The 21,452-nt window shown below is 48.3% G+C and overlaps 1 protein-coding gene across 2 annotated transcripts in view; it reads right to left on the reverse strand.

Annotated features, from left to right (window-relative positions):
• The window catches only part of phip (pleckstrin homology domain interacting protein), a 116,918-nt gene that overhangs the window by 90,526 nt on the left and 4,940 nt on the right, over positions 1 to 21,452 (reverse strand). Inside the window, exons 5-12 of one of the 2 annotated variants that reach the window (XM_055873401.1) lie at positions 16,227 to 16,377; positions 12,255 to 12,353; positions 11,135 to 11,295; positions 10,172 to 10,267; positions 2,361 to 2,486; positions 1,849 to 1,949; positions 1,593 to 1,663; positions 1,396 to 1,496 (exon numbers count right to left, since the gene is read on the reverse strand). In XM_055873401.1, the coding sequence (XP_055729376.1) occupies positions 1,396 to 1,496; positions 1,593 to 1,663; positions 1,849 to 1,949; positions 2,361 to 2,486; positions 10,172 to 10,267; positions 11,135 to 11,295; positions 12,255 to 12,353; positions 16,227 to 16,377 (906 nt within the window). The other variant, XM_055873402.1, reaches the window with a different exon arrangement.

Raw genomic sequence — 21,452 nt, forward strand, 5'->3', positions numbered from 1 at the left:
GAGAGAGCGAGAGAGAGAGAGAGAGAGAGAGAGAGAGAGAGAGAGAGAGAGAGAAAGAGAGCAAGAGGAGAGAGAAAGAGAGAATGGGAGAGAGAGAGAGAGAGAGAGAGAGAGAGAGAGAGAGAGAGAGAGAGAGAGAGAGAGAGAGAGAGAGAGAGAGAGAGAGAGAGAGATAGCAAAGATGGCACAAGGCATTATATCTCTGAATATTCACTCTACACCTCAGAATCAGTCTGTCATTATCACTCTACACCTCAGAATCAGTCTGTCTGTCATTATCACTCTACACCTCAGAATCAGTCTGTCATTATCACTCTACACCTCAGAATCAGTATGTCTGTCATTATCACTCTACACCTCAGAATCAGTGTCTGTCATTATCACTCTACACCTCACTCAGTCTGTCTGTCATTATCACTCTACACATCAGAAACCGTCTGTCTGTCATTATCACTCTACACCTCAGAATCAGTCTGTCTGTCATTATCACTCTACACCTCAGAATCAGTCTGTCATTATCACTCTACACCTCAGAATCAGTATGTCTGTCATTATCACTCTACACCTCAGAATCAGTGTCTGTCATTATCACTCTACACCTCACTCAGTCTGTCTGTCATTATCACTCTACACATCAGAAACCGTCTGTCTGTCATTATCACTCTACACCTCAGAATCAGTCTGTCATTATCACTCTACACCTCAGAATCAGAGTCTGTTATTATCACTCTACACCTCAGAATCAGTCTGTCATTATCACTCTACACCTCAGAATCAGAGTCTGTCATTATCACTCTACACCTCAGAATCAGTGTCTGTCATTATCACTCTACACCTCAGAATCAGTATGTCATTATCACTCTACACCTCAGAATCAGAGTCTGTCATTATCACTCTACACCTCAGAATCAGAGTCTGTCATTATCACTCTACACCTCAGAATCAGTCTGTCATTATCACTCTACACATCAGAATCAGTCTGTCTGTCATTATCACTCTACACCTCAGAATCAGTATGTCATTATCACTCTACACCTCAGAATCAGAGTCTGTCATTATCACTCTACACCTCAGAATCAGTCTGTCTGTCATTATCACTCTACACCTCAGAATCAGTATGTCATTATCACTCTACACCTCAGAATCAGTCTGTCTGTCATTAACACTCTACACCTCAGAATCAGTGTCTGTCATTATCACTCTACACCTCAGAATCAGTGTCTGTCATTATCACTCTACACCTCAGAATCAGAGTCTGTCATTATCAATCTACACCTCAGAATCAGAGTCTGTCATTATCACTCTACACCTCAGAATCAGTCTGTCTGTCATTATCACTCTACACCTCAGAATCAGAGTCTGTCATTATCACATACAGTACATGCAGACACTCACAGTGTGTGACTCCAGCTCAGAGATCTTCTGCGGTTGTCCAGAACCGAAGTAAAACACTCTGATGATGTGGTCAGTAGAACCTGTAGCCAGGAACATACCCCCTGGAAACACACGCTCATTAAGGTCAATTCTGGTTTCATTTATTTCACTTTAAAACTATTTTGTAAGGTAAAATGTCAGACGGTGTCCATGGTTACCTGCGCTGAAGGATGAACAGATCATCTGAACTCCAGGTCTGGACCGCTCCGTGAACTTACCAGGCCCCTGCCTGAACACACACACATTAACACTGACGTGTGTGTGTGTGTGTGTGTGTGTGTGTGTGTGTGTGTGTGTGTGTGTGTGTGTATATGTGTGTGTGTGTGTGTATGTGTGTGTGTGTATGTGTATGTGTGTGTGTGTGTGTGTGTGTGTGTGTGTGTGTGTGTGTGTGTGTGTGTGTGTGTGTCTCACCCGAACTTCAGAGTGCGTGCGTCCCACTGCCAGAAGCAGATGGTTCCGTCGGCTCCGGTGGAGGACAGGAACCGCTTAGAACCACTGACCAGAGGAGAGAACTACAACACAATAAACCAATCAGAGGAGAGAACTACAACACAATAAACCAATCAGAGGAGAGAACTACAACACAATAAACCAATCAGAGGAGAGAACTACAACACAATAAACCAATCAGAGAACTACAACACAATAAACCAATCAGAGGAGAGAACTATAACACAATAAACCAATCAGAGAACTACAACACAATAAACCAATCAGAGGAGAGAACTACAACACAATAAACCAATCAGAGGAGAGAACTACAACACAATAAACCAATCAGAGGAGAGAACTACATCACAATAAACCAATCAGAGGAAAGAACTACATCACAATAAACCAATCAGAGGAGAGAACTACAACACAATAAACCAATCAGAGGAGAGAAGTAGAGGACAGGAAACTGCAGGACCTCCTCCTCCTACCTGTAGAGAGGTGATGGATGCAGAATGGCCTTCCAGTACAGCGAGAGGAACACAGGTCTGAAGACACCATACTCTGATGGTCTTATCACAGCTACCTGCAGCTAGCATGGTGTTCTCATAGCTCACCTGGTGAGAGACACACACACACACACACACACACACACACACACACACACACACACACACACACACACACACACACACACACACACCTATGTTAGCAAAGCAAACAGTTGATCATTTGCGAGATGGAAGTGTGTGTGTGTGTGTGTGTGTGTGTGTGTGTGTGTGTGTGTGTGTGTGTGTTTTGTTGTTTAACTAACTATCCTTGTGGGTACCAGTAATCCTCACAAGGATTGTAAAACATGGAAAATTCTGAAAGTCCAGGACCCAGTTGCAGAGGGAGGTGTTTAGTCCCAGGGTCCTTAGCTTAGTGATGAGCTTTGAGGGCACTATGGTGTTGAACGCTGAGCTGTAGTCAATGAACAGTATTCTCACACAGGTGTTCCTTTTGTCCAGGTGGGAAAGGGCAGTGTGGAGTGCAATAGAGATTGCATCATCTGTGGATCTGTTTGGGCGGTATGCAAATTGAAGTGGGTCTAGGATTTTTGGGATAATGGTGTTGTGAGCCATGATCAGACTTTCAAAGCAATTCATAGCTACAGACGTGTAGTTTTTTAGGCAGATTACCTTTGTGTTCTTGGGCACAGGGACTATGGACTATGGTGTCCTGCTTGAAACATGTTGGTATTACACACTCAGACCGGGAGAGGTTGAAAATGTCAGTGAAGACAATTGCCAGTTGGTCAGCGCATGCTCAGAGTACACGTCCTGGTAATCTGTCTGGCCCTGCGGCCTTGTGAATGTGGACCTGTTTCAAGGTCTTACTCGTATGGGGCAACAGAGAGCTGTGTGTGACATTGCAAGACAAAAAAATAGTGAAATACAGCATTTACTTGTGAGATACAGCTTTTGATTGCTGATAAATAGACCTAGTGCCCGGTTCTGACTGTCTGGTGGCTGACCTGTCTATACTGATAGATGGACCTAGTGCACGGTTCTGTCTGGTGGCTGACCTGTCTATACTGATAGATGGACTAGTGCACGGTTCTGTCTGTCTGGTGGCTGACCTGCCTATACTGATAGATGGACCTAGTGAACGGTTCATTCTGGTGGCTGACCTGTCTATACTGATAGATAGACCTAGTGAACGGTTCTGACTGTCTGTCTGGTGGCTGACCTGCCTATACTGATAGATGGACCTAGTGAACGGTTCATTCTGGTGGCTGACCTGTCTATACTGATAAATAGACCTAGTGCCCGGTTCTGACTGTCTGGTGGCTGACCTGCCTATACTGATAGATGGACCTAGTGCCCGGTTCATTCTGGTGGCTGACCTGTCTATACTGATAGATATTATTTTTTCAATTTTTTTATTTGACCTTTATTTAACCAGGTCGGCCAGTTGAGAACAAGTTCTCATTTACAACTGCGACCTGGCCAAGATAAAGCAAAGCAGTTCGACACAAACAACAACACAGAGTTACACATGGAGTAAAACAAACATACAGTCAATCACACAATAGAAAAATCTGTATACAGTGTGAGCAAATGAGGTAGATAAGGGAGGTAAGGCAATGAATAGGCCATAGTGGTGAAGTAATTACAAATTAGCAATTAAACACTAGAGTGATCGATGTGCAGAAGATGAATGTGCAAGTAGAGATACTGGGGTGCAAAGGAGCGAGATAAATAAATAAATACAGTATGGGGATGAGGTAGTTGGATGGACTATTTACAGATGGGCTATATACAGGTGCAGTGATCTGTGAGCTGCTCTGACAGGTGGTGCTTAAAGCTAGTGAGGGAGATATGAGTCTCCAGCTTCAGTGATTTTTGCAATTCGTTCCAGTCATTGGCAGCAGAGAACTCGAAGGAAAGGCGGCCGAAAGAGGAATTGTCTTTGGGGGTGACAAGTGAAATATACCTGCTGGAGCGCGTGCTATGGGTGGATGCTGCTATGGTAACCAGTGAGCTGAGATAAGGCGGGGCATTACATTGCAAAGACTTATAGATGACCTGGAGCCAGTGGGTTTGGCGACAAGTATGAAGCGAGGGCCAGCCAACGAAAGCGTACAGGTCGCAGTGGTGGGTAGTATAAAGGGCTTTGGTGACAAAATGGATGGCACTGTGATAGACTGCATCCAATTTTCTGAGTAGAGTGTTGGAGGCTAATTTGTAAATGACATCGCCGAAGTCACGAATCGGTAGGATGGCTAGTTTTACGAGGGTATGTTTGGCAGCATGAGTGAAGGATGCTTTGTTGAGAAATAGGAAGCCAATTCTAGATTTAATTTTGGATTGGAGATGTTTAATGTGAGTCTGGAAGGAGAGTTTACAGTCTAACCAGACACCTAGGTATTTTGTAGTTGTCCACATATTCTAAGTCAGAACCGTCCAGAGTAGTGATGCTGGACGGGCGGGCAGGTACAGGCAGCGATCGGTTGAAGAGCATGCATTTTGTTTTACTAACATTTAAGGGCAGTTGGAGGCCACGGAAGGAGTGTTGTACGGCATTGAAGCTCGTCTGGAAGTTAGTTTACACAGTGTCCAAAGACGGGCCAGAAGTATACAGAATGGTGTTGTCTGCGTAGAGGTGGATCAGAGATTCACCAGCAGCAAGAGCGACATCATTGATGTATACAGAGAAAATAGTCGGCCCGAGAATTGAACCCTGTGGCACCCCCATAGAGACTGCCAGAGGTCCGGACAACAGGCCCTCCGATTTGACACACTGAACTCTGTCTGAGAAGTAGTTGGTGAACCAGGCGAGGCAGTCATTAGAGAAACCAAGGCCGTTGAGTCTGCCGATAAGAATGTGGTGATTGACAGAGTCGAAAGCCTTGGCCAGGTCGATGAATACGGCTGCACAGTACTGTCTTTTATCGATGGTGGTTATGATGTCGTTTAGGACCTTGAGCGTGGCTGAGGTGCACCCATGACCAGCTCGGAAACCAGATTGCATAGCGGAGAAGGTACGGTGGGATTCGAAATGGTCGGTGATCTGTTTGACTTGGCTTTCGAAGACCTTAGAGAGGCAGGGTAGAATAGATATAGGTCTGTAACAGTTTGGGTCTAGAGTGTCACCCCCTTTGAAGAGGGGGATGACCGCGGCAGCTTTCCAATCTTTGGGGATCTCAGACGATACGAAAGAGAGGTTGAACATGCTAGTAATAGGGGTTGCAACAATTTCGGCAGATCATTTTAGAAAGAGAGGATCCAGATTGTCTAGCCCGGCTGATTTGTAGGGGTCCAGATTTTGTAATTCTTTAAGAACATCAGCTATCTGGATTTGGGTGAAGGAATAATGGGGGAGGCTTGGGGAAGTTGCTGTGGGGGGTGCAGTGCTGTTGATCGGGGTAGGGGTAGCCAGGTGGAAAGCATGGCCAGTCATAGAAAAATGCTTATTGAAATTCTCAATTCTATTGGATTTATCGGTGGTGACAGTGTTTCCTAGCCTCAATGCAGTGGGCAGCTGGTGGGAGGGGCTCTTATTCTCAATGGACAGGGTCACAGATCTTTTTGGAGTTTGTGCTACAGGACCTAGTGCACGGTTCTGACTGTCTTTTATGGTGGCTGACCAGACTATACTGATAGATCCATCCCTAGCGGTCCATCATTAGCGGTCCATCCCTAGCGGTCCATCATTAGCGGTCCATCCCTAGCGGTCCATCCCTAGCGGTCCATCCCTAGCGGTCCATCCCTAGAGGTCCATCCCTAGCGGTCCATCCCTAGCGGTCCATCCCTAGCGGTCCATCATTAGCGGTCCATCCCTAGCGGTCCATCCCTAGCGGTCCATCCCTAGCGGTCCATCCCTAGAGGTCCATCCCTAGCGGTCCATCCCTAGCGGTCCATCCCTAGCGGTCAATCCCTAGCGGTGCGGTCCATCCCTAGCGGTCAATCCCTAGCGGTGCGGTCCATCCCTAGAGGTCCATCCCTAGCGGTGCGGTCCATTCCTAGCGGTGCGGTCCATCCCTAGCGGTGCGGTCCATCCCTAGCGGTGCAGTCCAACCCTAGCGGTCCATCCCTAGCGGTGCGGTCCATCCCTAGCGGTCCATCCCTAGAGCTCCATCCCTAATGGAGTGGTGCTGTCCATTCCCAGCGGTGTCATCCATCCCTAGTGGTGCGGTCCATCCCTAGCGGTCCATCCCTAGCGGTGCGGTCCATCCCTAGCGGTGCAGTCCATCCCTAGCGGTCCATCCCTAGCGGTGCGGTCCATCCCTAGCGGTCCATCCCTAGAGCTCCATCCCTAATGGAGTGGTGCTGTCCATTCCCAGCGGTGTCATCCATCCCTAGTGGTGCGGTCCATCCCTAGCGGTGCAGTCCATCCCTAGCGGTGCGGTCCATCCCTAGCGGTCCATCCCTAGCGGTCCATCCCTAGCGGTCCATCCCTAGCGGTGCAGTCCATCCCTAGCGGTCCATCCCTAGCGGTGCGGTCCATCCCTAGCGGTGCGGTCCATCCCTAGCGGTCCATCCCTAGCGGTGCAGTCCATCCCTAACGGTGCAGTCCATCCCTAGCGGTCCATCCCCAGCGGTGCGGTCCATCCCTAGCGGTGCAGTCCATCCCTAACGGTCCACCCCTAGTGGTCCATCCCTAGCGGTCCATCCCTGGTGGTGCGGTTCATCCCTAGCGGTGCAGTCCATCCCTAGCGGTGCAGTCCATCCCTAGCGGTGCAGTCCATCCCTAGCGGTGCAGTCCATCCCCAGCGGTGCGGTCCATCCCTAGCGGTCCATCCCTAGCGGTCCATCCCTAGCGGTGCAGTCCATCCCCAGCGGTGCAGTCCATCCCTAGCGGTGCGGTCCATCCCTAGCGGTCCATCCCTAGCGGTCCATCCCTAGCGGTGCGGCCCATCCCTAGCGGAGCAGTCCATCCCTAGCGGTCCATCCCTGGCGGTGCAGTCCATCCCTAGCGGAGCAGTCCATCCCTAGCGGTCCATCCCTAGCGGTGCAGTCCATCCCCAGCGGTGCGGTCCATCCCTAGCAGTGCGGTCCATCCCTAGCGGTCCATCCCTAGCGGTCCATCCCTAGCGGTCCATCTCTAGCGGTGCAGTCCATCCCTAGTGGTGCGGTCCATCCCTAGCGGTCCATCTCCAGCGGAGCAGTCCGACCCTAGCGGTCCATCCCTAGCGGTGCGGTCCATCCCTAGCGGTCCATCCCTAGCGGTGCGGTCCATCCCTAGCGGTGCAGTCCATCCCTAGCGGTCCATCCCTAGCGGTCCATCCCCAGCGGTGCAGTCCATCCCTAGCGGTGCGGTCCATCCCTAGCGGTGCGGTCCATCCCTAGCGGTCCATCCCTAGCGGTGCGGTCCATCCCTAGCGGTCCGGTCCATCCCTAGCGGTGCGGTCCATCCCTAGCGGTGCGGTCCGTCCCTAGCGGTGCAGTCCGTCCCTAGCGGTGCGGTCCATCCCTAGCGGTGCGGTCCATTCCTAGCGGTGCGGTCCATCCCTAGCGGTGCAGTCCATCCCTAGCGGTCCATCCCTAGCGGTGCGGTCCATCCCTAGCGGTGCGGTCCATCCCTAGCGGTGCGGTCCGTCCCTAGCGGTGCGGTCCGTCCCTAGCGGTGCGGTCCATCCCTAGCGGTGCGGTCCATCCCTAGCGGTGCAGTCCGTCCCTAGCGGTGCAGTCCGTCCCTAGCGGTGCGGTCCGTCCCTAGCGGTGCGGTCCGTCCCTAGCGGTGCGGTCCGTCCCTAGCGGTGCGGTCCATCCCTAGCGGTGCGGTCCATCCCTAGCGGTGCAGTCCATCCCTAGCGGTGCAGTCCATCCCTAGCAGTCCGTTCCTAGCGGTGCAGTCCATCCCTAGCGGTGCAGTCCGTTCCTAGCGGTGCAGTCCATCCCTAGCAGTCCGTTCCTAGCGGAGCGGTCCATCCCTAGCGGAGCGGTCCATCCCTAGTGGTGCAGTCCATCCCTAGCGGTGCAGTCCATCCCTAGTGGTGCAGTCCATCCCTAGCGGTGCAGTCCGTCCCTAGCGGTGCAGTCCATCCCTAGCGGTGCAGTCCATCCCTAGCGGTGCAGTCCATCCCTAGCGGTGCAGTCCATCCCTAGCGGTGCAGTCCATCCCTAGCAGTCCGTTCCTAGCGGTGCAGTCCATCCCTAGCAGTCCGTTCCTAGGGGAGCGGTCCATCCCTAGGGGAGCGGTCCATCCCTAGTGGTGCAGTCCATCCCTAGCGGTGCAGTCCATCCCTAGCGGTGCAGTCCATCCCTAGCGGTCCATCCCTAGCGGTCCATCCCTAGCGGTGCGGTCCATCCCTAGCGGTGCAGTCCATCCCTAGCGGTGCAGTCCATCCCTAGCGGTGCAGTCCATCCCTAGCGGTCCATCCCTAGCGGTGCAGTCCATCCCTAGCGGTGCAGTCCATCCCTAGCGGTCCATCCCTAGCGGTCCATCCCTAGCGGTGCGGTCCATCCCTAGCGGTGCGGTCCATCCCTAGCGGTGCGGTCCATCCCTAGCGGTGCAGTCCATCCCTAGCGGTGCGGTCCATCCCTAGCGGTGCAGTCCGTCCCTAGCGGTGCAGTCCATCCCTAGCGGTGCAGTCCGTCCCTAGCGGTGCAGTCCATCCCTAGCGGTGCAGTCCATCCCTAGCAGTGCAGTCCATCCCTAGCAGTCCGTTCCTAGCGGTGCAGTCCATCCCTAGCGGTGCAGTCCATCCCTAGCGGTGCAGTCCATCCCTAGCAGTCCGTTCCTAGCGGTGCAGTCCATCCCTAGCGGTGCAGTCCGTTCCTAGCGGTGCAGTCCATCCCTAGCGGTGCAGTCCGTTCCTAGCGGTGCAGTCCATCCCTAGCGGTGCAGTCCATCCCTAGCGGTGCAGTCCATCCCTAGCAGTCCGTTCCTAGCGGAGCGGTCCATCCCTAGCGGAGCGGTCCATCCCTAGCGGTGCAGTCCATCCCTAGCGGTGCAGTCCATCCCTAGCGGTGCAGTCCATCCCTAGCAGTCCGTTCCTAGCGGTGCAGTCCATCCCTAGCAGTCCGTTCCTAGGGGAGCGGTCCATCCCTAGGGGAGCGGTCCATCCCTAGTGGTGCAGTCCATCCCTAGCGGTGCAGTCCATCCCTAGCGGTCCGTCTCTAGCTGTGCGGTCAATCCCTAGCGATTCCATCCCTAGCAGTCTGTTCCTAGGGGAGCGGTCCATCCCTAGCAGTCCGTTCCTAGGGGAGCGGTTCGTCCCTAGCAGTCCGTCCCTAGTGGTGTGGTCCGTCCCTAGTGGTGTGGTCAGTCCCTAGTGGTCCGTCCCTAGTGGTGTGGTCAATCCCTAGAGGTTCGTCCGTAGCGATCCGTCCCTAGCAGTCAGTCCCTAGCGGTCCGTCCCCAGCGGTGTGGTCCGTCCCTAGCGGTGTGGTTCGTCCGTAGCGATCCGTCCCTAGCGGTCAGTCCCTAGTGGTCCGTCCCTAGTGGTGTGGTCAATCCCTAGAGGTTCGTCCCTAGCGATCCGTCCCTAGAGGTTCGTCCGTAGCGATCCGTCCCTAGCGGTCAGTCCCTAGCGGTATGGTCCGTCCCTAGCGGTCAGTCCCTAGCGATATGGTCCGTCCCTAGCGGTCCGTCCCTAGTGGTCCGTCCCTAGTGGTGTGGTCAATCCCTAGAGGTTCGTCCGTAGCGATCCGTCCCTAGCGGTCAGTCCCTAGTGGTGTGGTCCGTCCCTAGCGGTCATACATACGTAATAGGAAACATTATTCTGCATTGTGAATTGACAGGGAATTTTAGGATTTTTTTCTTATATTGTTTTAATGTCAAATCCAAACTGTGTGTGTGTGTGTTAACTCACGGCCATGTCGGAGATCTCAGCAGCGTGTCCTCTCAGCGTTGCCAGTAGACGGCCCTCGTCCGTCCCCCAAATCTTCACCAGGCAGTCATCTGAACCCTAGACACACACACACACACACACACACACACACAACAATGAATCACTATGATCACTGATCACTCACGCAACACACCAATCAGCATGGTCATTGTTCTATCAACCATGTATTAATATACATTATTATCAATAATATGAAGCCTGAGACACCAATTACAATCAATCAATCAATCAATATTACAAACAATATTATACACTCAGTCATTAATCAATCACATCTAAATCAAACCTAGTCTATAACTGGACAGCCAGTCAGTCAGCCAGTCTATAACTGGACAACCAGTCAGTCAGCCAGTCTATAACTGGACAAGAAGTCAGTCAGCCAGTCTATAACTGGACAATCAGTCAGTCAGAGTCACCACCACCAAACAAACAGTCACCAACACACACTGGGTGTTCTCACGGTCCAGCAGCCTAAACACACTCTGGGTGATCTCACGGTTCAGCAGCCTAAACACACTCTGGGTGATCTCACGGTCCAGCAGCCTAAACACACACTGGGTGATATCACGGTCCAGCAGCCTAAACACACTCTGGGTGATCTCACGGTCCAGCAGCCTAAACACACTCTGGGTGATCTCACGGTCCAGCAGCCTAAACACACTCTGGGTGATCTCACGGTCCAGCAGCCTAAACACACTCTGGGTGATCTCACGGTTCAGCAGCCTAAACACACTCTGGGTGTTCTCACGGTCCAGCAGCCTAAACACACTCTGGGTGATCTCACGGTCCAGCAGCCTAAACACACTCTGGGTGATCTCACGGTTCAGCAGCCTAAACACACTCTGGGTGATCTCACAGTCCAGCAGCCTAAACACACTCTGGGTGATCTTACGGTTCAGCAGCCTAAACACACTCTGATCTTACGGTGATGATGCGTCGTCCAGTGCGGTCGAAGGTGACGCAGTAGACAGAGGACAGATGTCCCAGAATCCTCTTGTGCATCTTCATGTGTGAGTAGACCGCAGTGGGGAGGAGCTGACCTAGTCGGTATGAACCAATCAGACGACGTCCGTGACCTGTCTCCACTACACACACACACACACACACACACACCGCAAAGATTGTGTACAAACACACAACAGCACCACACACACAGAGACACACAGAGACGCACACCACACACACACACACAGACACACAAAGTTGTCAGTTCCAACATAATACCATACTAATGTCATTAACTGATTGACTTACATTATTATAATTCTGTTAGGGAAGAAGAGGAGAATTAACAGAGACTCTGCAGCCCTGACCTTTAGCTGGGTCTTAATGGAGACCAGAGACTCTTCAGCCCTGACCTTTAGCTGGGTCTTAAAGGAGACCAGAGACTCTTCAGCCCTGACCTTTAGCTGGGTCTTAAAGGAGACCAGAGACTCTTCAGCCCTGACCTTTAGCTGGGTCTTAAAGGAGACCAGAGACTCTGCAGCCCTGACCTTTAGCTGGGTCTTAAAGGAGACCAGAGACTCTGCAGCCCTGACCTTTAGCTGGGTCTTAAAGGAGACCAGAGACTCTTCAGCCCTGACCTTTAGCTGGGTCTTAAAGGAGACCAGAGACTCTTCAGCCCTGACCTTTAGCTGGGTCTTAAAGGAGACCAGAGACTCTTCAGCCCTGACCTTTAGCTGGGTCTTAAAGGAGACCAGAGACTCTTCAGCCCTGACCTTTAGCTGGGTCTTAAAGGAGACCAGAGACTCTTCAGCCCTGACCTTTAGCTGGGTCTTAAAGGAGACCAGAGACTCTTCAGCCCTGACCTTTAGCTGGGTCTTAAAGGAGACCAGAGACTCTGCAGCCCTGACCTTTAGCTGGGTCTTAAAGGAGACCAGAGACTCTTCAGCCCTGACAGTGACTGGAAGTGTGTTCAATATACATGGCATTATATGTAGGCTATGTTCTATTCTGTTATTCTACCCAACAGAACATACAGACTGAAGTAACATATACCATCAACTACATTACACAACATTTAAACCAATCATAGGCTACCTACCGATGCTGGGCGGGCTCCCATAGATGACTGGCGGCTCAGGGGGCCTACCACAGTGCAGTGCTGCCAGGGCCAAACCCTTCCACACCACATGCTTACAGCCTGCAGGAAAAACACACACACACACACACACACACACACACACGTTAAACACACACACTCAAACAAATATGCTCCTCACACACACACACGTTGAACACACACTCAAACAAATATGCTCCACACACACACACACATGTTAACACACAAAAGAAACACATGTTAAACATACAAACACACACACAACACACACCCAAACATCTTAAACACACACAAAAAACACATTAAACATACACACATTGAAAACAATGGTTTTGGGGGGGGCAGCTAAAAATCAAAGATCAAAGGTCACTAAAGCAGAACGTGGTACCTTCAGGCGTTTGGAAAACGCTCCCAAGGACGAACCAGACTTGTGGAGGTCTGCAATTGTTTAAGTATGTATATCCACAGTAAAACAAGTCCTATATCGACATAACCTGAAAGGCCGCTGAGCAAGGAAGAAGCCACTGCTCCAAAAAGTCACAAAAAAAGCCAGACTAGGGTTTGCAACTGCACATGGGGACAACGATCGTACTTTTTGGAGACATGTCCTCTGCTCTGATGAAACAAAAATAGAACTGTTTGGCCATAATGTCCATCGTTATGTTTGGAGGAAAAAGGGGAGGCTTGCAAGCCGAAGAACACCATCCCAACCGTGAAGCACGGGGGTGGAAGCATCATGTTGTGGGGGTGCTTTGCTGCAGGAGGGACTGGTGCATTTCACAAAATAGATGGCGTCATGAGGAAGTAAAATGATGTGGATATACTGAAGCAACATCTCAAGACATCAGTCAGGAAGTTAAAGCTTGGTCGCAAATGGGTCTTCCAAATGGACAATGACCCCAAGCATACTTCCAAAGTTGTGGCAAAATGGCTTAAGGACAACAAAGTCAAGGTATTGGAGTGGCCATCACAAAGCCCTGACCTCAATCCCATAGAAAATGTTTGGGCAGAACTGAAAAAGTGTGTGCGAGCAAGGAGGCCTACAAACCTGACTCAGTTACACCAGCTCTGTCAGGAGGAATGGGCCAAAATTCACCCAACTTAATGTGGGAAGCTTGTGGAAGGCTACCCGAAACGTTTGACCCAAGTTAAACAATTTAAAGGCAATGCTACCAAATACTGATTGAGTTTATGTAAACTTCTGACCCACTGGGAATGTGATGAAAGAAATAAAAGCTGAAATAAATTATTCTCTCTACTATTATTCTGACATTTCACATTCTTAAAATAAAGTGGTGATCCTAACTGATCTAAGACAGGGAATTTTTACTAGGATTAAATGTCAGGAATTGTGAAAAACTGAGTTTAAATGTATTTGGCTAAAGTGTATGTAAACTTCCCAGTTCAACTGTATGTACCCAGCAGGCTATATATGTACTCAGTAGGCTATATATGTACCTAGTAGGCTATATATGTACCCAGTAGACTATATATGTACCTAGCAGAATATATATGTACCCAGCAGGCTATATATGTACCCAGTAGGCTATATATGTACTCAGTAGGCTATATATGTACCTAGTAGGCTATATATGTACCCAGCAGGCTATATATGTACCCAGTAGGCTATATATGTACTCAGTAGGCTATATATGTACCTAGTAGGCTATATATGTACCCAGCAGGCTATATATGTACCTAGCAGAATATATATGTACCCATTAGGCTATATATGTACCCAGTAGGCTATATATGTACCCAGTAGGCTATATATGTACCTAGCAGGCTATATATGTACCCAGTTGGCTATATATGTACCCAGCAGACTATATATGCACCCAGTAGGCTATTAGGCTATATATGTACCTAGCAGGCTATATATGTACCTAGCAGTCTATATATGCCTCCAATAGCCTATATATGTACCCAGTAGGCTATTAGGCTATATATGTACCTAGCAGGCTATATATGCACCCAGTAGCCTATATATGTACCCAGTAGGCTATTAGGCTATATATGTACCTAGCAGGCTATATATGTATCTAGTAGGCTATATATGTACCCAGTAGGCTATATATGTACCCAGTAGGCTATATATGTACCCAGTAGGCTATATATGTACCCAGCAGACTATATATGTACCCAGTAGACTATATATGTACCCAGTAGACTATATATGTACCCAGTAGACTATATATGTACCCAGTAGACTATATATGTACCCAGTAGGCTATATATGCACCCAGTAGACTATATATGTACCCAGTAGACTATATATGTACCCAGTAGGCTATATATGTACCTAGCAGGCTATATATGTACCCAGTAGGCTATATATGCACCCAGTAGACTATATATGTACCCAGTAGACTATATATGTACCTAGTAGGCTATTAGGCTATATATGTACCCAGTAGGCTATATATGTACCCAGTAGGCTATATATGTACCCAGTAGGCTATATATGTACCCAGTAGGCTATATATGTACCCAGTAGACTATATATGTACCCAGTAGACTATATATGTACCCAGTAGACTATATATGTACCCAGTAGACTATATATGTACCTAGTAGGCTATATATGTACCCAGTAGGCTATATATGTACCCAGCAGACTATATATGCACCCAGTAGACTATATATGTACCCAGTAGGCTATATATGCACCCAGTAGACTATATATGTACCCAGTAGGTATTATATGTACCCAGTAGGTATTATATGTACCCAGTAGGCTATATATGTACCCAGCAGACTATATATGTACCCAGTAGACTATATATGTACCCAGTAGACTATATATGTACCCAGTAGGTATTATATGTACCCAGTAGGCTATATATGTACCCAGCAGACTATATATGTACCCAGTAGACTATATATGTACCTAGCAGGCTATATATGTATCTAGTAGGCTATATATGTACCCAGCAGGCTATATATGTACCTAGCAGAATATATATGTACCCAGTAGGCTATATATGTACCCAGTAGACTATATATGTACCTAGCAGAATATATATGTACCCAGTAGACTATATATGTACCCAGTAGGCTATATATGTACCCAGTAGACTATATATGTACCCAGCAGGCTATATATGTACCTAGCAGAATATATATGTACCCAGTAGACTATATATGACATGTGATTACAGTACTGACTCTTATTGGTGCGTAGCAGGCCAACATGTCATGTGATTACAGTACTGACTCTTATTGGTGAGTAGCAGGCCAACATGTCATGTGATTACAATACTGACTCTTATTGGTGCGTAGCAGGCTAACATGTCATGTGATTACAATACTGACTCTTATTGGTGCGTAGCAGGCTAACATGTCATGTGATTACATTACTGACTCTTATTGGTGCGTAGCCGGCTAACATGTCATGTGATTACAGTACTGACTCTTATTGGTGAGTAGCAGGCTAACATGTCATGTGATTACAATACTGACTCTTATTGGTGCGTAGCAGGCTAGCATGTCATGTGATTACAATACGGACTCTTATTGGTGGGTAGCAGGCTAACATGTCATGTGATTACAATACGGACTCTTATTGGTGGGTAGCAGGCTAACATGTCATGTGATTACAATACGGACTCTTATTGGTGGGTAGCAGGCTAATATATGTCATGTGATTACAATACGGACTATTATTGGTGGGTTGCAGGCTAACATGTCATGTGATTACAATACGGACTCTTATTGGTGCGTAGCTTGCCAACATGTCATGTGATTACAGTACTGACTCTTATTGGTGGGTAGCAGGCTAACATGTCATGTGATTACAGTACTGACTCTTATTGGTGCGTAGCCGGCTAACATGTCATGTGATTACAATACGGACTCTTATTGGTGGGTAGCAGGCTAACATGTCATGTGATTACAATACGGACTCTTATTGGTGGGTAGCAGGCTAACATGTCATGTGATTACAATACTGACTCTTATTGGTGCGTAGCAGGCTCTGTCGACCCGCCCCCAGCAGACTGTGGACCCCGGGGACGCTGGCAGGAACCTCCTTCTCCAGAAGAGGACACACCCTCTGGCACACCTGCAGCAGGTGGTCCGGACTGATGTGGCCATACAGCTTCACCTGCACGCACACACACACACACACACACACACACACACACACACACACACACACACACACACACACACACACACACACACACACACACACACACACACACACACACACTTCAGGTTATGGGTAAAAGCTGACCAGCCATTACAACAGTAAGGTCAGTATGACTACAGTATTCCCTATTCTCCATATAATTACATTCAGTACAAATACAATCAGTACAAATACATTCAGTACAAATACATTCAGTACAAATACATTCAGTACAAATACATTCAGTACAATTACATTCAGTACAATTACATTCAGTACAAATACATTCAGTACAAATACATTCAGTACAATTACATTCAGTACAAATACATTCAGTACAATTACATTCAGTACAATTACATTCAGTACAATTACATTCAGTACAATTACATTCAGTACAAATACATTCAGTACAATTACATTCAGTACAAATACATTCAGTACAATTACATTCAGTACAATTACATTCAGTACAATTACATTCACTATAATTACATTCAGTACAATTACATTCAGTACAAATACATTCAGTACAATTACATTCAGTACAATTACATTCAGTACAATTACATTCAGTACAATTACATTCAGTACAATTACATATGTAGATGTTGTACACAGCAAAGACATCTTCTTAAAATGCCTGGCCTACATTTCAGACGGCACACACACACACAGGCACACACGCGCACACACACACACCGAGCCGCTCTGCTGCCCAATTAGACACACACACACACACACACTGAGCCGCTCTGCTGCCCAATTAGACACACACACACACACCGAGCCGCTCTGCTGCCCAATTAGACACACACACACACCGTGCCGCTCTGTTACCCAATTAGACACACACACACACACAGGCACACACGCGCACACACACACACCGAGCCGCTCTGCTGCCCAATTAGACACACACACACACACACACTGAGCCGCTCTGCTGCCCAATTAGACACACACACACACACCGAGCCGCTCTGCTGCCCAATTAGACACACACACACACCAAGCCACTCTGTTACCCAATTAGACACACACACACACACAGGCACACACGCGCACACACACACACCGAGCCGCTCTGCTGCCCAATTAGACACACACACACACACACACTGAGCCGCTCTGCTGCCCAATTAGACACACACACACACACCGAGCCGCTCTGCTGCCCAATTAGACACACACACACACCAAGCCACTCTGCTGCCCAATTACACACACACACACACACCGAGCCGCTCTGCTGCCCAATTAGACACACACACACACACCGATCCGCTCTGCTGCCCAATTAGACACACACACACACTGAGCCGCTCTGCTGCCCAATTAGACACACACACACACACACACACACACACACACACACACACACACACACACACAGACACACACACACACACACACCGAGCCACTCTGCTGCCCAATTAGAAACACACACACACACCGAGCCACTCTGCTGCCCGAATAGAAACACACACACACACACCGAGCCGCTCTGCTGCCCAATTAGACACACACACACACACCGAGCCACTCTGCTGCCCAATTAGACACACACACACACCAAGCAGCTCTGCTGCCCAATTAGACACACACACACACACACCAAGCAGCTCTGCTGCCCAATTAGACACACACACACCAAGTAGCTCTGCTGCCCAATTAGACACACACACACACACACCAAGCAGCTCTGATGCCCAATTAGACACACACACACACACCAAGCAGCTCTGCTGCCCAATTAGACACACACACACACACCAAGCAGCTCTGCTGCCCAATTAGACACACACACACCAAGCAGCTCTGCTGCCCAATTAGATACACTCCCTCTCCGTCCATCCGTCTGTCCCTCTCCCTCTCCTCTGTTATCTATACATTCTGCACCAGCACTCCACTGTGCGCACACACACACACCAATTAATGAACCTTTAATTGCCTTTAACATTATCTCATTGGTCTGCAGACGTGATCCGTTTAACAAGAACACACTCATTAATAAAACTATAAGCGAAAATACTCGCCGTGTGGCAGAGGAATGCATAGAGCATGTGTGTATGGTAGCTAATAAAACCATCATTACCATCATCATCATCACTAATATAATAATGATAATGTTGTTGAGATGGCGCCGAAGAACATGGCTGACATTTTACATTCTCCCAACCAATTGTGAGTTATATTTTGTATACTATTATATATACTATTATATACTATTATATATATATATATTATATATATATACTATTATATACTATTTTGTTATTTTGTTATTGCATTTTGTGTAACTTATTTGTTTAAACTTATTTTGTACATAATGTTGCTGCTACCGTCACTTATGACCGAAAATAACTTACGGACATCAGAAAAGCGATTACTCACTGCGGACCGGAAGAAAGTTTTTCCATTAACGAGTCCGATGAGAAGGATATCCTGCTTTCACTGGAACAGGCCCAGATCCACGCCTTTTGCGCGAAGAAAAGACGGCGGAAAAGAGGACGCAGATCGGCCTCCTGAGAATCCGGAGGCGAGAGAGAAAACTCCCAATGCCTTCCATTCTTCTTGCTAACGTGCAATCATTGGACAATAAAATGGATGACCTACGATTTAAGATGATCCTACCAACGGGACAGTAAAAACTGTAACATCTTATGTTTCACCGAGAAGTGGCTGAACAAAGATACGGACAATATAGAGCTAGCGGGATTTTCCCTGCACCGGCAGGACAGAGACGCTACCTCTGGTAAGACGAGGGGTGGGGTGTGTGTCTATTTGTCAGTAACAGCTGGTGCGTGATGTCTAATATTAAAGAAGTCTCGCGGTATTGCTCACCTGAGGTAGAGTACCTTATGATAAGCCGTAGACCACACTATCTACCAAGAGAGTTTTCTTTTATATTATTCGTAGCCGTCTTTATACCACCAAAAAATGATGCTGGTACTAAGACCGCATTCAACTAGCTGTATAAGGCCATAAACAAACAAGAAAATGCTCATCCAGAAGCGGTGCTCCTAGTGGCCGGGGACTTTAATGCAGGCAAACTGTAATCCGGTTTACCTCATTTCTACCAGCATGTCACATGTGCAACCAGGGCGAAAAACATCTTAGACCTCCTCTACACGAGATGCATACAAAGCTCTCCCCCGCCCTCCATTTGGCAAATCCGACCATAATTCTATCCTCCTGATTCTTGCTTACAAGCAAAAACTAAAGCAGGAAGTACCAGTGACTCGCTCAGTATGGAAGTGGTCAGATGGTGCAGATGCTACGCTACAGGACTGTTTTGCTAGCACAGACTGAATATGTTCCGGGATTCACCCAACGGCATTGAGGAGTATACCACCTCAGTCATCGGCTTCATCAATAAGTGCATCGATGATGTCGTCCCCACAGTGACTGTACGTACATATCCCAACCAGAAGCCATAAATTACAGGCAACATCCACACCGAGCTAAAGCCTAGAGCTGCCGCTTTCAAGGAGCGGGACACTAATCCGGACGCTTATAAGAAATCCCGCTATGCCCTCAGACAAACCATCAAACAAGCAAAGTGTCAATACAGGATTAAGATTGAATCCTACAACACCGGCTCTGACGCTTGTCGGATGTGGCAGGACTTAAAAACTATTATGGACTACAAAGGGAAACCCAGACGCGAGCTGCCTAGTGACGCGAGCCTACCAGACGTGCTAAATGGCTTTTATGCTCGCTTCGAGGCAAGCAACACTGAAGCATGCACGAGAGCACCAGCTGTTCTGGATGACTGTGTGATACCGCTCTCGGTAGCCAATGTGAACAAAAGCTTTAAACAGGTCAACATTTACAAAGTTGCTGGGCCAGACGGATTACCAGGACATGTACTCAAAGCATGCACAGACCAACTGTCAAGTGACTTCACTGACATTTTCAACCTCTCCCTGACCGAGTATGTAATACCTACATGTTTCAAGCAGACCAACATAGTCCTTATGCCCAAGAAAGCGAAGGTAACCTGCCTAAATGATGACCGCCCCATGGCACTCACGTCGGTACCCATGCAACTGGATCCTGGACTTCCTGACAGGCCGCCCCCAGGTGGTAAGAGTAGGCAACAACACTTCTGCCACGCTGATACTTAAAACTGGGGCCCCTCAGTTGTGTGTACTTAGTCCCCTCCTGTACTCCCTGTTCACCCACGACTGCGTGGCCAGGCACGACTCCAACACCATCACTAAGTTTGCTGAAGACACAACAGTGGAAGGCCTAATCACCGACAACGATGAGACAGCCTATAGGGAGGAGGTCAGAGAACTGGCAGTGTGGTGCCAGGACAACAACCTCTCCCTCAATGTGAGCAAGACAAAGGAGCTGATCGTGGACTACAGGAAAAGGAGGGCTGAACAGGCCCCCATTAACATCGACAGGGCTGTAGTGGAGCACCATCGAGAGCATCCCGAACGGTTGCATCACCGCCTGGTATGGCAACCACTCGGCATCTGTCCGTAAGGCGCTACAGAGGGTAGTGCGAATAGCTCAGTACATCACTGGGGCAAAGCTTCCTGCCATCCAGGACCTATATAATAGGCAGTGTCAGAGGAAAGCCCATAAAATTGTCAGAGACTCCAGTCACCCAAGTTATAGACTGTTTTCTCTGCTACTGCACGGCAAACGGTACCGCAGCGCCAAGTCTAGGACCAAAAGGCTCCTCAACAGCTTCTAACCCCAAGCCATAAGACTGCTGAACAATTCATAAAATCACCACCAGACAATTTACATTGACCCCCTCCTCCGCCCCCACGTACATGTACAGATGACCTCAACTAGCCTGTACCTCTGCACGCTGACTCGGTGCCGGTGTCCCCTGTTTATAGCCTCGTTATTGTTATTCTTATTGTGTTACTTTTTATTATTACTTTTTATTTTAATCTACTTGGTAAATATTTTCTTAACTCTTCTTGAACAGCACTGTTGGTTAAGGGCTTGTAAGTAAGCATGTAAGCATGTTATGTGACAAATAAAGTTCGATTTGATTTAATATCACTATCATCATTATT

This window comes from Salvelinus fontinalis, chromosome 20 (assembly GCF_029448725.1).
Source record: "Salvelinus fontinalis isolate EN_2023a chromosome 20, ASM2944872v1, whole genome shotgun sequence".
NCBI lineage: Eukaryota > Metazoa > Chordata > Actinopteri > Salmoniformes > Salmonidae > Salvelinus > Salvelinus fontinalis.